The sequence below is a fragment of the Citrus sinensis genome, chromosome 8 (assembly GCF_022201045.2).
Source record: "Citrus sinensis cultivar Valencia sweet orange chromosome 8, DVS_A1.0, whole genome shotgun sequence".
Lineage (NCBI taxonomy): Eukaryota > Viridiplantae > Streptophyta > Magnoliopsida > Sapindales > Rutaceae > Citrus > Citrus sinensis.
This window is the reverse complement of record NC_068563.1, coordinates 17,750,411-17,768,235: the sequence shown is the minus strand read 5'-3', so window position 1 is coordinate 17,768,235 and position 17,825 is coordinate 17,750,411. Positions and strand designations below refer to the sequence as shown.

The 17,825-nt window shown below is 36.9% G+C and overlaps 3 protein-coding genes across 3 annotated transcripts; 1 reads left to right on the top strand and 2 right to left on the bottom strand.

Moving 5' to 3' along the window:
- Positions 1-312: 312 nt before the first annotated feature.
- Positions 313-802, bottom strand: LOC127899361 (protein LURP-one-related 6-like; the record flags this gene model as incomplete). Its single annotated transcript, XM_052432720.1, has 2 exons — positions 313-401; positions 553-802. Coding segments are annotated over 2 exons (339 nt in total), but the record flags the coding sequence as incomplete, so codon positions are not given.
- Positions 803-6,245: 5,443 nt separating this feature from the next.
- LOC107177133 (protein FAR1-RELATED SEQUENCE 5-like) lies at positions 6,246-8,499 on the bottom strand. Its single transcript, XM_052432719.1, has 4 exons — positions 7,987-8,499; positions 7,263-7,761; positions 6,377-7,136; positions 6,246-6,291 (listed from the first exon to the last, which is right to left on the bottom strand). The coding sequence occupies exons 1-4, from the start codon at positions 8,497-8,499 to the stop codon at positions 6,246-6,248; spliced, it is 1,818 nt and encodes a 605-aa protein (XP_052288679.1).
- Positions 8,500-13,898: 5,399 nt separating this feature from the next.
- On the top strand, positions 13,899-17,352 carry LOC102621903 (probable beta-1,4-xylosyltransferase IRX10). Its single transcript, XM_006487496.4, has 4 exons — positions 13,899-14,347; positions 15,011-15,399; positions 15,881-16,122; positions 16,648-17,352. Exons 1-4 carry the CDS (start codon positions 14,257-14,259, stop codon positions 17,159-17,161), a joined length of 1,236 nt encoding a protein of 411 aa, XP_006487559.2. The 5' UTR covers positions 13,899-14,256; the 3' UTR covers positions 17,162-17,352.
- Positions 17,353-17,825: the final 473 nt, after the last annotated feature.

The window sequence follows — 17,825 nt, the reverse complement described above, 5'->3', positions numbered from 1 at the left end:
GATTGAGGATAATCTCTTATTGTAAAGGTTCATTGACACCTTGGAAGTCAAGTGTAAGCATTTGAAGCCTTGGAGGCGTGCTTAGTGAAATCCTCAAGCTCGGAAAGCTTGGAGGCATGGACGTAGGCGAGGTTGGCCGAACCACGTAAAAATCTTCTTGTTTGAATTTCTCTTCCCTTATCTTTTTATATTGTAATTGATGTAAGTGTTATTCTATTAAATTCATTTTAGATTTGGTTGATAATTTGTTTAGAATCAAATAATTTTTTAGAATCCCAATTCACCCCCCCTCTTGGGTTGCACACTTGTATTTCAAATGACTCTACCAATAAAGGCCTGATCTATCCCTGGTTTCACCACTATGTGATACAGATTCTTGCTTTCCATCAAGTCTTCTATTTCTTTTTTTCACTCCAATCTGTCATATTTAAACGAAATCATCACTAAGTGATCAAAAGCAAAACGAACACTGCAGCTTTAGCATACTTTTGCTTTCTTTTTAAACGAATAAAAATAAAGCAATGTCTACACATTTTAGTTCATGGAGTTGACTGTATACCTGAGCTACAATGTTGCCACTGGGATCAACAATGATGCAGTCTTTATCTGGGAAGTAACCTTTGACCTCAAAGTTGCTGCTTCTGGCTGTAGTTTCAGTGGAGATCCTTATGGAATTGTTCCTCACTAAACATGAACTGTTGGGTGGTTCTTTTAAAGTAAATACTAACTTCTTAGATCCTTCATAGTCAAAAGCGTAACCTTTCCATTTTTTTAATTTTTTTTCTATTTTGTGGTTGATTTTTTTAGGTTTGGTTTTTAAGTGTTATTTTTCTATGGGTACCCTAAATTTTTCTTGTTTGGTTTTAGGTGTTGTTTGCTTGTTTTGAGCTCTACACTCTTTGCTAGGAATACTAAAGATGGGTGCTCAATAATTTGCTAAGAACTTACCCATTGTTCTAGGTCCGGCCTTGATACTACATTTATGTGTGGCCTATTTCAGGATTTAAACTATAGCATACAGTTATAAATGGAGTCAATAGAATGCAGAAGGGGAGGACCTGGTCAGAGAGCGTGGATACACTTTTGTAAGTATAAAATTATTGCTTTGAATAAAGTTCTCATTATAACTATCAATTTTGTTGACGTAATTAGCTGAACTAAAATGTTGTGTACAGTAAGCGTGAAGCAGAAAAGGTCAGGCAAGAAGGGATAATTGTTGAAAAATGGAAGAAATTAACGAATGAGGAGAAGTGTCAATTTGGTACGATGCATGAGGACCCAAGTTCAAATGTTGGTGAAAGGAGTATTGAAAAAACAGATGAAGAACAAAAAATTGGGGATAAGCATAGCCAATGTAATTTACCTCGTTGTCGTGTCAGTGCATTCACTAAGGTTATTTCCATACTGTCGCCTGACCAATAAGCTGCAATTAGATAAATTGGCTTCGGAAGCATGCTAGAATTATGATGTGGTCGCCTGCGACAAGACTTCTATGAAACACTTGTCCAACAATGTGATACAAAGAGGCATTGTATAGTTTTGTACAGGAGAGAGTTTTGTTTAAACCCTACAACCATCAGCATCGTAATGGGGATCAAAGATGGAGGGGAACCAGTATACATCCGAGAAGAAGCGGGTGATACAATTGAACTACGTGCCAAGTATAGAACGGGTGGAAGAGGAATTGAAATAGCCACAGTTACTGAAAGACTGATAGTTAGTAAGAGTAGTGATGATGACTTTAAGATCATGTTTTCTTTGTTTGTTCTAGGAACTGTATTGTGTCCCACAAGTGCCAGCTACATCAATCCGATGTATCTGCATGCCCTAAAAGATGTGCAGCTAATTAGGAAAAAGAATTGGGCTACATGGTGCTTCAACTTTCTGTGGGAGGGCATAGCGAAGTATAAAGATCATCAAGTGAAGTCAATTAGTGGTTGTGTTGTGTTTTTAAAGGTATATTTAAGAAATCTTAGATGCCATAATTAATTTGCCAAATACGAAAAATAAAATGACGTAATAATTATTTTTTAAATGAACAGTTGTTCTACTTTAGTGTTGTTTTGTATAATCGGTGTTCCATGGACAGAACAGTTTGCCCTGTTAGTTTTTGGACCAAGGAAGAGATTCAGCGCTTATTGAATTGGCAGAAAAAGTTTGGGGACATGACAAGTACTGAGGTTTGTTTTATTTTTTGTCTTGTTCAGACATGTATTTAATTTTGTTTATGGTTAATTGAATATATTTTGATTGTCATTGTTGAGTGTTAGAAAATGTATATTTATAAAGGAGAAAATCATCATTTTACATTTCAAATCTTACTAACAACTCTTACTTTTATGTATTTGAGGTTCTTGTAATTTAATTATGTGTGTTTTATTTTAATTAAGTATTTTGTGTATTTTAGGGGCATCATAGTCATTTCACAATAAACGAGAGATCAAACAGCAAAACGGACATCACTTTTGAACTCAGAACGGTCGAAAACCTTAGGAGGAGCATAAAAGGAAAAATGGCACCGTACTGTCTACGTTACTGTTCACGACACTGTTCACATAGACGGATAGATGACGTGGCATTGACCAATGATGTGGCATTGACTGATGAGGTGTCATGATCCTGTTGGTCTAAAATTCTTATGAACTGTTATGGTGACGTGGCAGCATATTAGTGGACCAAAACTTGCGCGTACGGTACATGCATTACACAGGATTATTTTCAACCAAACCGCGTTACTGTTCAAAGCCGGGTCAAACCGTGTTACTGTTCACCCGCGTGGTCAAACCGCGTACTGTTGACTGATGACGTGGCGCAATCCTGAGCGTCCAAACTATTTTTAATCCGATTGCCATAATTTACTCAATGTATCTATAAAAAGGGGGCCTCCCCCCCTAATTTGATAGCTTTGAATCCATTTTTGGACTCTATTTTCTGTAATTCCTTCTCCATCTTGTATTTTCTATGTATTTTAATAAATTCCCATTTTGCCCCTAGTTCAATTATGAGTAGCTAATTTTCTTTCAAGCTTGGGTTGAAGGTGAAGTCTCAACATGTGTCATGAGCTTTATTTGGTAAATTTATTTTCTCTTCCCCTCTAATTTTTGTGGATGTTTTGACTTCTCGTCGACAAATAATAATAATCTTGTTTAGTACCGCCTTGGTTTCACCGGCTCCCTAATACAAGGTTATTATTATTTGGCACGATAAACCCTTAACACCATATTGATTAGAGCGTGGTTTATGAGGTGTGGATTCCCCCCTCATGATTTAATTGGCATTAATAAGGATTATTTAGCCCATGATGCATGTTGATACGGATCCAGATACCCAAGTACGTCATCTCAATAGATTTTTCTTCAATTTATTCTCGTCATTTCAATTCCAATCTTAGAATTTATTCTCACCATTTCAATTCCAATTTTAGGATAATCCAAATCATTTTCACCACAAATCCAACCACCCATTTACAAAATTAATTCTACATACAATTAAAATCCACCTCCTCGTGAGATCGACACTCGTCACCATTAGTCTATTCTACAATAGATTCGTGGCTTGCGAGTTCAATAAAATTTGCACAACAGTCATTATGTATGATTGTTGTGCATATTTATTTTATAATTGTTGTGCATATTTATTTTAGGTTCCAATGCGTGAATCAAATTTTCTGCAGCTCGAAAGAAATTTCCCTCATTTTGAACAATCCGAAGATGCTGGGCCGAGCACTGTTAATATGAAGGAAGCTTTTAGGGTGCTAACACAGTGTGTCCAGAGAATTGAACACAAAATGGATTCGTTCAATGTGAGAATGGAAATGGTTGAGAAGTCTTTGGAGGAATTGAGATCCAACCTCCGGTTGGTGCACCATTAAAACAACCATCTGATCCATGCCCGCCATCTCCGAGCTTGAAAATAGTAGAACCAACATGTCCAGTCAAGAAATCCGAGCCAACCACTGATGGAAAAAACAAAATGGTAATGGATAGCGACGAGGAATCTGTGGATCGCAGATTAAACCTGAGCCTCGATAAAATAATGGACTGGATGGGGACAAGAGAAGGAATCGGTGAATTTCGCAAAGATCCTACACACTTTATCCCTATTCCACCACCTAATCTCCGAGATGAGGTACAATTTTATAATGTCGTTTTCTGAAAATTATTTCGATGATAACTCACTTATGAAGTAACTTACATATACATTTATTTTTTAAAAAGGATATAGACGAACCAGTTCAACTTAAGCAAGAACCTCAAACATCTACTAGTGTCAGTGTCCTGCCAATGCGACCAAGTAGGAATCGTAGGCCAGGCCGATATCAACTTTCACCATACGATCAAGTGTCGAAGGGAGCAAATCCCAAGTATAAAGCTGGTCCGTTTCAAGTCATTGATCCAGTTACGCCGGAAGAATTAAATCTTATTCAATATGCTTTTAACAAAGAGGCTGACGGAAGGTAAAATTCAAAAGACTGAAATTAGTTTTCTGTATATAGTTGTTATGCTATACGACAAAAAAATTACCGTGTTTTGTCTTTAGTGAAATCATTGTTTCTAACTATGGCGAAATTCTTAATCAGCATTCTTTATTGACTCTTTTGCCGGGGGCTTATCTATGTGGAAAGGTATTAGGTTTCAATATTTGGTGATGTCACAATATATGTTTGTCCTTTATTATATGTTATTATATATCTCAATCAACATGATCACTTTTAGGTGATTTCTATGAAAGCGCATCACCTCATCCTCATTCAGCAGGTGGTGGAGAAAGATGTGTCAATGAACTGGTATTTACCAACAAGATATTCTGTGAGTCTCGCCGGTACTTGTTGCATTGTGTTTTGATTTCTTTATTGACAACTTCCTTATGCAACATTGTCTTTATTATGTGTAGCAAGCAGTTCTAATGGTTGGAAATGAGGTGGATTGTTTTGCAAGGGCAGTTAGATGTGAAAAGAATTTTATGCAACAGGTGCATAGGTGTCAAAAGGTTAATTTCTTAACCTTTTACTTATTTCAGTTTATATTAGTGTGCTTGGTGTATGACATTGACAATTGAAATGTCAGATTTATATGCCAATAAATGATGAATCATCTCATTGGTACCTACTGATCGTGAATTTCAAAAATACAAGTGCAGAAATATGAGATCCTCTTCCAGATCCCCGCAGTAATAGAAGACAGCACGATCAAGCCATGCGCATTGTATCTTAATCATGTTCTTTTTTTTCATGACTTATTTAACATTATCAGTTATGTATATTGTGTTATATTCACGTCCATAATATTGTCTGATTTTTGACATTGCCAACAGCTACATTCCTTGGATTGGATTCTGCAGCCCCAATTGCCAAGCAATATGCAACACGTGAAGTTCCAAGACTTTCCAATCAACCGGGGCATTGGAGTTCCAAAGCAAAGGAATTGATATAACTGTGGGGTTTATGTGATAAACTATATGGACAGCCCAGAATTTATTCTGAAGAACTCGTCAACTTTGGTACGACTATGCCAAACTTGTTTAATGGTTGAACTCAAAATTTTGTTAACTTCATAATTATATGAAAGCTACTAATTATATGAAAATAATATTAGTTTCCTTTCAAATTGACCAGTACACATATGAGGATAAACAAGGTAGGCTAGCCATTCAACTAATTAATTCTGCATTAAATCAAAATCGAGATAAATTGCTGGAACTAAGCAACGTACAGTTTGCGATTCATGCTGTAATGGTAAACCCTGTATCCTCTCAAGTGCAAAAGTCATTTCACCAACAAAGCGGCAACATTCGTAAGAAGATGAAAGTTAACACGAGAATGCGCGTTTAGATATCGAACCATACTAAGGAATGATTATGCAAGTGATTGCATACTATTTTTTGTTGTAAGTTGTTTAAAACGTGTTGGGAGGTCATAGCGTGACTTTTTTTGTCTTCTTACTTACGATGGTTGTAAAATCAATTTTGATGGAGAATTATCATTAAATTTATGACATGGTTATGTATTCTCGGCCGAGACATTATTTAACTATAATGAACATATGCATGTTAACAGTGTTCACGTCTCATCATTTGATATTAAACTGGTTGTCATATTGGTACATGATAGTGAAATTCAAATGGTAATACTTATTGACTCATTTTAATGTCACTTTTAATAAGGCCACCAATAAAAAAACACTAGAAAATTGGTTGTCTGCATGAGCTAACAATGTTGGATTGACACCAGCAAAGGCTCCAGGATTCTAGGTGCTTGATGAATCGAATGCGACAAAACAGTTTCCATCGACACTAAAATCAATACCATGAAAGTTATTTGAAATGAAATATCCAACAATACAATAATTAAACACATGATAAAGAACTTGGGACATACCTTAGTTGGGTGCTATAATTCCCTTGAATAGTACAAGTTCGTACTGTATGCCCAACCTGACGACATGTTCCATACTTTTTAGAGCTTTCTGCTACACATTTCGCTTTAGACATAGCGCCCTTGGTCTTTACAACTGCAAGATTACAAAGTTTTGTTCCCATCCGTAATTTCTTATTTGGGAGACCGTCTCGTTCAGATTGTTGTTCATAAGTTAATGTTAGCCGATTGATTTCTACCAGCGCATTTTCATAGGCTTCAATATTTTTGGCTGCATTGTAGCACATTTTATTACAAGCTGCAGACAATGCACTAAATCTAGCCACCTCTGAAACATCGGTGTCAACTTCTAGTTTTGTGGTCCTGTAAGTTTTGTGCTCCTTGGCTTTTTTTGTCCATCTACGAAGAACCATATTGTCACGAATCTTTTCAATTTGTTCCACTTTCAAGATATGAAACATATGCCTACAAGGAAGCCCAATGGACTCCATCATTTGACAAGAACATTGTATGTGGTTTTCTTGTAGATTGTGGATGACATTCCAACATGTTGTTGTTGTCCCAAATTCAATCACTGTGTACAAAGCAGCATTGACAGCTTTGACAGTTTTTACTTCGATGACCGCTCCTTCTCGTAGTATCTCATCTCTAACCTTCGAAAAAACTCTTAATGGGAACAATTGTGCAGCATGTTTCTCCAGGCTCTGTAAGTGCGTTCTTAAGACAAGAGTATTGTATTTGGTTTTGAACTCATTGGACGTTTCTATGGTACGAATATTGCGGAGAGCACGATCGATTTGTCACACAAACTCATACAATTTTAGTTTATGTTGGACAAATTGGCTAAGAAATGCATTTATACTTTCACATTGTTGAGTGCTTCGCATACCAGCAAAAAATGTTCCTCTAAGATAAGCTTCCGTCCAGTTGCACCGCTTCGAATACATTTTCTGTACCCATACATAAAGTTCAAGTGCGAATTCAGCCACTACAGCTGACCATTGGGTTTCAAATTCAGCTCCCGTCATAGGTGTCAACATCAAATCACGAAATTTTCTTGTAAAGTCTTCATTCTTCAAATTAGCCTGTGCATTGCGCTCGAGATGCCAACAAAAAAGACGATGGATGCACCCGGTAAACACTGTCTTTATTGCCTTCAACATTGCCTTATTACCATCAGTAATTACAGACACGGGCTTTCTGTTGCCCATAATGAATAGGAAAGTTTGCAGCAGCCATGAGTATGAGTCAATTGTCTCATCTGCGAGCAAAGGAAAATCGAAGACCGTTGTTCTGAAGTGATGGTTTGTTCCGACAAGTGTAACGAGGGGTTTATGATATGCATTAGTCTTATACATTGCATCGAATGCCAACACATCACCAAAACACTAATAGTCATAACGAGCTACACAATCAGCCCAAAACAAATTTCGTAGTCTATTTTCATCATCTAGTGTGTACTCAAAGCAAAGCCCAGGGTCATGTTCAGATTTTGCCGCAAAGTATGCTATAGTTGTGTCTGAGTCAGAATCTCCAACCTCGGCACAAGTGGAAGCATCTAGCGTGTTTTGCATGTCTTTGCGTGTGAACCTTAGGTTTTAAGGCCCCTCTACCTGATCAGCCATGTAATCCATGAATTGGCAAGTCTTCACACCAACATGCCTTAATGCCTGTGCTTGCGCAAGTTCTGCATCAGTAACCTTTCGATGTGAACGAATGAGATAAACTTCATTATTAGAAGCCAAATGATGGTTGTGCTCAGGCCTGAATTCTTTGGCGATGTATTTACCAACCGATTCATCGTAATTCACTCGAAATGATGCCCGACACCCGTTTCGTGTTATAGGTCGTAGTTCTCGTACCCTACTACAGTTTTGAGATTGTCTTTCATCTCTTACCCCTTCGAAATGACAAACCCAACGTTGAATTGTGATTCGTCCAGATTTTTTTCCGCGCTGCATATCATCTTTCCTAACACCAAAACCAATCATTCGGGCATAATTGTTGTACCACAATTGTACATTCTCTACTGAGTCGAAATGACTGCCAAGTACGTCTGATGCCTGTAAACCAACTTTTGAAGCAATGGATATTCCTAGGTTGTTGGAACTATGTGGGCTACTCATATTTAACCCTTGTTCAACCAAAACTTTGTTAATAACATAATCCACATCCTTTATCTTAATAATTTAATATAATAATAAATAGGAAACCATCTATGAGAGCACAAATCTACTACTTAAATTACAGCACATACCTTTGTTGGAGAGAAACTTGACTTATGAAAAGTTGAAAACTAGGCACCAGAGATGTTCAACGAGATTTTAGAACATAGCATTTGGGACTATGTTTTAGAGTGACTGTGTTTTTTGTGAAGAAGCCTTGGACATGAACCTTATGATAATCCCTCATTAATGGACAGAAGGTGAGTTTTGTTTTCATCATATTTATTGCAAACCTAACCAACCAAACGTGGTAATTTTACCTTTATTTTTTTTTAACTTTATACAGGACATGCAACATGTAACGTTAAACATGCAACCGGAAAACTGGAAACAGACGTTGATGCTTGCTAGAATCATCTGATGAACCGGTTAATAAATCCAGAAAATCGATTCCTAAATTGATGCTAGCTAGATTAAACCAGCTAACTGATTAATAAAACCGAAAGACCGGATTTGGTTTGAAGATTAATGTGGCCAATCGGTCATCCGGTTATGAAAACCAAAAAAACGGATACGAGAGGGAGCTTGCTGGATCCACTCGGCTAACCGGTTATGAAAACCGGCAGACCGGATGCGGGTTGAAGCATGCTCGAACCAATCGGCTTACCGAAATTCACAACTGGAAGACCGGATTCGAGTGACATGCTTGCTGTTAACAATCGGATAACCAGTTGTGAAATTCGGTTATCCGGATTCGAGGGACATGCTTGTTGTCAACAACCGGATAACCGGTTAGGAAATCTGGTTATCCGGATTCAAGGGACATGCTTGATGTGCACAACTGGATAACCGGTTATCCGGATTCATCTTACATGTAAACTAAATTCAACCGGCTTACTGGACAAAACCGGATAGCCGGTTATTCAAACCGAAAATCCGGATACACGTGGCTAGGTCACCGCCCACAACTGGTTAGCCGGTTAGGAATTTATGGATAGCCAGATTCGCGAGTATATATACTGTTCATCTCCTCTTTTCTCTTTCGGTAAATCGGTTAGCTTTCTCTCTCTAAAATCGATTATTCCTCTCTCGTTTTCTCTCCAAAATCCATCATTTTCACATGTTTTTTATGCAAATGGATCCATGAAACTTGTTTCCCATCCGTTCTTGTATCCAAAATCATCCTTCAAACCCTTTTTTAACCTCAAAATCAATAGATCCGAAATCGATTCTAGGGTTTAAGCCGAAACTTCTCTCTCTAGATTTCTCCCTTTGAAGCCGTTTTTTATCGAAATTGCTTCTCGAAATCTCTTTCCATCCTTATTATCTCCCTTCTTATTAATTTATTTCACTTCAAATCAAACAAACTCACCATGTCAAGCTCACGGTCAGTTCGAAGAAAAGGCAAAGAACCGGTTCAACATACCGTCCGGTCACGACAAGCAGGGGGCACCTCCAATCAATCCAACTTTGAGGCCATACACTTTCAGAACTACAAACATCTAGCCAAATGATTTCACCAACATTTCATGACTCGTGAGGTACTCCAAACCTTTTTTATTTTACCGGATTGGTTGAATAATCTTAGTATTAGCAATAGAACTTTATTGCAATTGTTGGAAGATGTTGGTTGACTTAATGCAGTTTTTTTTGAGGAAAATATATATCCCGACTTGGTGAAAGTATTTTACTCGAATATGGATTGTTCCGCGGAGAAAGAGAATTGAGTGATCACCACAGTTGGAGGAGTTTCGATTGAGTTTGATGATTCGAAGTTGAACTCTATCCTATGAACTTTCAATGATGGTCTAGAAATTTTTTCACATAGGAAACCTCTTGATATTGATGACTATGTTCATATTGATGCTGTTAAGAATATATGTCGTCGTATTGACCTTTCGGATGACGATTGTACTATCCATTTTCGCACCCAATGTCTTTGTCTTCAAACTCGGATATTACTTCGTTTTATTCAGAGTATTGTGCTTCCTAAATCAGGCCATTTGGATGAGGTTTCTCATATGGATGTTGCCTTGATTGATTATATTTTTAGACATCGTCCAATCGACTTAGGATGCACCATTGTCCGAAACATGCTTAGTATACCTAAGTTGATTACTCGTTCCCTTTCGTATGGTCATTTCATCACCCGAATCCTCAAATACTTTAGTGTCTCTATCCAAGAACCATCATGTAGGCCATCTAAAAGCATTGGGGATGAGGCTGTTAGTTCTTTAGGTTTTAAGTGTCGTAATGGCACTTAGGTGAAAGTCACTGATAATAAGTTCACCTTTCTTGCTCCAAATGATGATCGGCCACTTAATGCTATGGTTCCCGCCCATCAACTACCTGTTTTTTCTCTTTCATTTCGGGTTCATTTCGAGGTCAGCGTAGACGTCGAGCTCCTTCAGTATCTCCCTCAATTCCTGCAGCCTCTGCACCTGCTTTACCACATCCCGAGCCTCCTACTTCTGAAGAAATTACTCTTCAGCAGCTTATGGATGAGGTGAGGACACTCTCTGTGCGGCAGACTGAGTTTCACCAGCAGCAGCTTATTCATGGAAAATGCCTCATCTTTGAGCACTTCGGCATTCCATATCTGTATCCACCACCATCCTCACCACCTCAGTAGTCTCTTATGCTTGTATTTAGACACACCTACATTTCATTATGATTTTGGATTATGTATTTTCTTTGACGATATGGATTTGTTTTGATTGTTTGATATTTCATGGATAATATGTTATTTTCGTATGCTTTGGATATTTTTGGACTAATGTGTTGTATTGAGATTTCGATAACAAACCACATGTGTTGATTAAATAAAGATTTATGTATTGTGCTTTTACAATAAGAATATGTTTTTATAGAGTTAAGTTGTTTTTCATAATCTTTGATTTTAATAAATTATTGTTTTGAATTTCAGATTTAAACCTATTTGAAAATATTTAAATATTTTGGGTCATTCTATAACTTCTCATATTTTGGATCATATCTTAATTGCAGAAAGTTTTGGGTTTAAAAAAGTAATAATTAGAAATTCTGAAATTGGACCTATTTGAAAATTTTTATAACGTTTTGGGTCAAAACATAGTTTCATACAGTTTTGAGGTCAAACTGTATTTTTGAAACATAATTCATTGTAACACTTCACGTGGAATATACAACTTATTACGTAAAGTTCGCAACATGGACGTCAAACATGAAATGGGCGAGAATATTCGAGAATTTTGGCTTTATCCAAAACATGCAACATCGTACGTCAAACATGAAATCCTACCGTCAGACATGCAACAACAGATGTTAAACAAGAAACTTGCAACACTTCACGTGAAATATACGACTTATCACGTCAAGTTCGCAACATGGACGTCAAACATGAAATGGGCGAAAATATTCGAGAATTTTGGCTTTATCCAAAACATGCAACATCGTACGTCAAACATGAAATCCTACCGTCAGACATGCAACAACTGACGTAAAACATGAAACTTGCAACACTTCAAGTGAAATATACGACTTATCACGTCAAGTTCGCAACATGGACGTCAAACATGAAACGAGCGAGAATATTTGAGAACTTTGGCTTTATCCAAAATATGCAACATCGTACGTCAAACATGAAATCCTACTGTCAGACATGCAACAACTAACGTTAAACATGAAACTTGCAACACTTCACGAGAAATATACGACCTATCACGTCAAGTTCGCAACATGGACGTCAAACATCAAACGGGCGAGAATATTCGAGAATATTCTTTATTTTGGCTTTATTCAAGACATGCAACATCTAACGTTAAATATGCAACTGTTACGTCGACCATGCAACAACTGACGTTGAATATGAAACTTGAGCACTTTACGTGAAATATATGACTTAGCACGTAAAGTTCGCAACATGGATGTCAAACATGAAACGGGCGAGAATATTCAAGAATATTCTTTATTTTGGCTTTATTTAAGACATGCAACCGTTACGTCTGACATGCAACAATTGACGTTAAACATGAAACTTGTAATACTTCATGGGAAATATGCAACTTATCACGTCAAGTTTGCAACTTCGATGCCAAACATGAAACGGGTGAGAATATTTGGGAATATTCGTTATTTTGGCTTTATTCAAGACATGCAACCTCTAACGTTAAACATGCAACTGGTTCGTCTGACATGCAACAACTGACGTTAAATATGAAACTTACAGCACTTCATGTGAAATATACGACTTATCACGTAAAGTTCGCAACATGGACGTCAAACATGAAACGGGCGAAAATATTCGAGAATATTCTTTATTTTGGCTTTATTCAAGACATACAACCTCTAACGTTAAAAATGCAACCGTTACGTCTGACATGCAACAACTGACGTTAAATATGAAACTTGCAACACTTCACGGGAAATATGCAACTTATCACGTCAAGTTTGCAACTTCAACGTCAAACATGAAACGGGCGAGAATATTCGGAAATATTCGTTATTTTGGCTTTATTCAAGACATGCAACCTCTAACGTTAAACATGCAACCGTTACATCGGACATACAACAACTGACGTTAAACATGAAACTTACAGCACTTCATGGGAAATATGCAACTTATCACGTCAAGTTTGCACCTTCGACGTCAAACATGAAACGGGCGAGAATATTCAGGAATATTCGTTATTTTGGCTCTATTCAAGACATGCAACCTCTAACGTTAAACGTGCAACCGTTACGTCGGACATACAATAACTGACGTTAAATATGAAACTTATAGCACTTCACGGGAAATATGCAACTTGTCACGTCAAGTTTGCAACTTTGACGTCAAACATGAAACGGGCAAGAATATTCGAGAATATTCGTTAGGTTTTATTCAAGACATGCAAAATCTAACATCAAATATGAAACAGTGACGTCGGACATGCAATAATTGACGTTAAATATTAAATACTATTTTTTTTAGTTTCAATTTCTTTATTTTTTTGCTATTAAATATATTATAAATTACTATTTTTTGGTATTTTAATTTATTTTTTTATTGTATTTTTAATATATATATATATTTTAAAAAAAGTTCAATCGGTTTGTTAACCGGCTGCACCAAGTCTTTGGCTGCCAAATGGCAGCCAAAGACAGCTGGCCTCTCTTTTTGAGAGCCGGGCATGGTGGGCATTGTAGCCAAACCCCCGCTTTAAACTTTACGCATACGTCCTTTACCAATTACCCTCATACGCATAGCTTCATGCAATCGTTCGTCAAGAAATAAAAATAAAAATTAAAAAAAATTAATTTTTAATCAAATATAAATTCAGGATCCTAAAACAAGAACCATGAAGGTTAGAATGTCTGCTTTCAACGTGTTGTAAAAACAAAACGGCTTTACTTTGTTAGGCAGCCAAGGCATGGTGACTAGTCATCAAACCGGCAAAGCAAACACAGCTTTCACTTAAACTAAACTTAATTCATTAAACTTTGTACGTGTAATTTATTAAACCCTTTTTTTATTAAAAAAAAAAATTGTATATATCTCTGTAGCTTGAAGCAAATTCTCTATATTGTTTTTGACATTCAATCTCCCGCCCATAACCTTCAATTCTAAGCAAAATCTCCTCAACTACTACTCTAAATGACGTCCCAACAATACAAAATCTTCTTAAATACAGCTTTTGTACGCTTTTGGGATTCAACCCATTTGCCCCCAGTTTTCATTTTTGTGATTGGCAGCCAAAAATGAAAACCTTTTTGATGTGGGTTACTGCCATCGCTCTTCTTCTTGCTTTTGTTTCTGCTGACAACACTCCCAAAATTGAGCGAATATCTGGTACTTTCTTTTCTTTTCCTTATTGTTATTTTGGATGATTTTTAATTGCTTTGCTTACAACGTTTGAATTGGGTACCTTTGAATAAATCCATTTGCTGAAACTTCCCTATTCTTTAGGGCTTAATAATAATGTGATTCAACTCTCAATAACAGCATTGTTATTATTATTTTGATAAGAATAACGGTATTATTTGATTTTCTTAGACAAGTGGGTTTTTTAACTTAGTTTTTAATGAGCTCTGGGCATCATCAAGTAATTTCACCATAACTGCAGATTAGTAAACCATCTAATTGTGAAAAAATTTCAGTCATTCCTAGACGAGGACAATTCTAATATTAACATTATACAAGGAACATGAATGTGATTGGATAATTGTGTTGATTTATTTGGGCATTTAATGATCAACTTCTTTCAGAATATTTCAGTTCCGTTGTACTTTTTGATAATATTGCATCTTCTGTTCGTATGTCTTTCTAAAATCCTGTTGAGATGGATTTTTCTTAAGTTGGTGGCCTAGGTTGTCATAGCATTTCTGTTCCTTCATTGGAACTGATTTTGTTGTATCGAAGTTGTTGGGAAAGTGATAATTTAGAAAATTCTTAACCAAGTTTACTTAATGGGACTGTAAAGAATCAAAATTTTCACTTACTTTGATGTTATAGGAAGTGCTGGCGATGTCTTGGAAGATGATCCTGTAGGAAAGCTGAAAGTCTATGTCTATGAGCTTCCAAGCAAGTACAATAAGAAACTCCTTCTGAAGGACCCCAGATGTCTCACACATATGTTTGCTGCCGAGATCTTTATGCACAGGTTCCTATTATCCAGCCCTGTTCGGACCCTCAATCCGGAGGAAGCTGATTGGTTTTATACCCCTATTTACCCCACTTGTGACCTTACACCCACTGGCTTGCCGTTGCCCTTTAAATCTCCTCGGATGATGAGAAGTGCAATTCAACTTATCTCCTCTAACTGGCCCTATTGGAATCGAACAGAAGGGGCTGATCACTTCTTCGTTGTGCCTCACGACTTTGGTGCCTGCTTCCATTATCAGGTACGATTTTCTTACAATAAACATATGCACACATACCATTTTGTGCTTTCCAGTGAGCTTTACTAACTTGGTATTTTGTCTTGGCATGGTCGTTTTGCAGTAATAGCTGTGTTCTTCAGCTAAGACTTGTTATTTGTTGAAACCTAACTTTTAAGCGTGCAGAATGGTTAAAGATAATAATTTCTAATAAGATCTTGAAAAATTAGGAAACAGACATAGAATCCACGGCCAAAAATGGCCTCTAAACTTACAGATTGGAAGTTCTTGACATATGGTCGATATATGTAGTTCTCCAGAGCACTTAAGAATGCCAGAAGTAAAATGATTCCCATCAAATTGAGGATGGACCATTATTTTGTGCTTAGCATCCTCATTTTTGTGCATGTGAAATCATACCCACACTTTTTTGTGGTTCTTATTAATAACATGTGCTAATAATAACTTCCATGCAAAGGTTTAATTTTTGGTTGTCCCTGTGTAGGAAGAGAAAGCAATTGAACGAGGGATTCTCCCATTACTCCAGCGCGCTACCTTGGTCCAAACTTTTGGACAACGGAACCATGTGTGCTTAAATGAAGGTTCTATAACAATTCCTCCATATGCTCCCCCGCAGAAGATGCAGGCTCACCAGATTCCCCCAGACACTCCACGGTCAATCTTTGTCTACTTTCGTGGTTTGTTTTATGATGTGAATAATGACCCAGAAGGTGGTTATTATGCAAGGTATGTTTTACAGAACTTTCTGGAGTAGTTGAAGCCAAGGTTTTGTAAATTGTACTATTTTGTCAGTTCACACCTGCTAACCTTCCAATAGATCACACTGAAAGGACAATTAATTATCAAGCACCATATGAATTGGGATAAAGTTGGCCGCTACCTAAACTCTAGAGAATAAATAGATTAGACTACCAAGATAGGAGAATGGCACCAATACAGAAGTCACTAAAACTGAAAGCTGCCTTGGTAAACTTATGTATTGCGGCCGGAGCATGCCTGATGAGTGTAGAGAAATTTTTCACCTCAGCTGTTCCTTAGATCAGTCCGTTTTGAGATTGGTTATAATTTTATCCACACTTGAATTTGCATTATCTCTCTTCCTGAACTTTTCCTGATGTGGACTCAGGATTCTATTGCTTTACCTGCACTAAGTTTTTTTAGGTTCACCTTAAACTCAAAGTTGTGTACTTATGTAGCATAAGTGATTTTTATATATATGAGTCCTTCCTGACCATTTTGTTTGATTAACAGGGGTGCAAGGGCAGCTGTATGGGAGAATTTTAAGAACAATCCCCTCTTTGACATCTCTACTGACCATCCAACTACATATTATGAAGACATGCAGCGAGCAATATTCTGTCTGTGCCCTTTGGGCTGGGCCCCATGGAGCCCAAGACTAGTAGAAGCTGTGGTATTTGGCTGTATCCCTGTAATCATAGCAGATGACATTGTGTTACCCTTTGCCGATGCAATCCCATGGGAAGAAATTGGAATGTTTGTAGCCGAGGAAGATGTTCCCAAACTGGACACAATCCTTACATCAATACCACCAGAAGTAATTTTGAGGAAGCAGAGACTTCTAGCGAATCCTTCAATGAAACGCGCAATGTTGTTCCCCCAGCCTGCACAACCAGGTGATGCTTTTCATCAAATATTGAATGGTCTTGCTCGTAAGTTGCCGCATGACAAGAGTACATATTTGAAACCTGGGGGCAAGTTTTTAAACTGGACATCGGGACCAGTGGGAGACTTGAAACCTTGGTAGTTAATTGAAGTTTCTAGTATATATATTCATTGTTTTTCTAGACTTTTTGAGTTGTATCAATTGGTGTTGGCCTCAGACAATTTACTTAAATTTTTGTAGACATGCTTACATTGCAGATTTACGTATGTGGGCATGTTTTATATACTACAGCCCAAACCAAAAGAAGTCTATTACGTCTACTCTTGCTCAAATTGGGACCTCACTTGGATATATACTTCTCAATTCCTTATTATTTGGGCCTAACTCTCTGTATTTTTTAAAAATTATCTAAAACACCCACATCGTTATTTTCTCAGTTGTTGGATTTAAATTTTTAAAGTAAAATAGTATCTCCGTTAAATATAATATTTTACATAAAAGCCAAGCAAAACTGATAGGGTTCGGCATCAGTTTCGGCTCGATACAAAAGTTACAAGTTGAGCTCTATCGAAATAACAATCAAACGAAATAATAAACTAAACCAGAACCGAACCAACTGAGTTGGTTCATCGTTTTTCAAATTTAGGTATTTCTTTTATTTTCTTACGTAATTTAATAATTGTAGGACATAAACTTGCCTCTTATGTCCTCTTATATCATGTCACGTCGCTTTATTTTATTATAAAAATATTTCATTTTTTCGATTTTTTTGTTTTGGTTATCAGTTCGTAATTATCCCTTTTTT

What these genes read in the sequence shown, in the direction of transcription:
- LOC102621903 (XM_006487496.4), top strand. Translation starts at nt 14,257, where the DNA reads ATGAAAACCTTTTTGATGTGGGTTACTGCCATCGCTCTTCTTCTTGCT. An exon ending in CAAAATTGAGCGAATATCTG is followed by an intron (nt 14,348 to 15,010) that starts GTACTTTCTTTT and finishes TTGATGTTATAG; the next exon opens with GAAGTGCTGGCGATGTCTTG. An exon ending in GAAGGTGGTTATTATGCAAG is followed by an intron (nt 16,123 to 16,647) that starts GTATGTTTTACA and finishes TTTGATTAACAG; the next exon opens with GGGTGCAAGGGCAGCTGTAT.
- LOC107177133 (XM_052432719.1), bottom strand. Translation starts at nt 8,499, where the DNA reads ATGAGTAGCCCACATAGTTCCAACAACCTAGGAATATCCATTGCTTCA. An exon ending in TAGAGGAACATTTTTTGCTG is followed by an intron (nt 7,137 to 7,262) that starts GTATGCGAAGCA and finishes TTCGTACCATAG; the next exon opens with AAACGTCCAATGAGTTCAAA. An exon ending in AATTATAGCACCCAACTAAG is followed by an intron (nt 6,292 to 6,376) that starts GTATGTCCCAAG and finishes TATTGATTTTAG; the next exon opens with TGTCGATGGAAACTGTTTTG.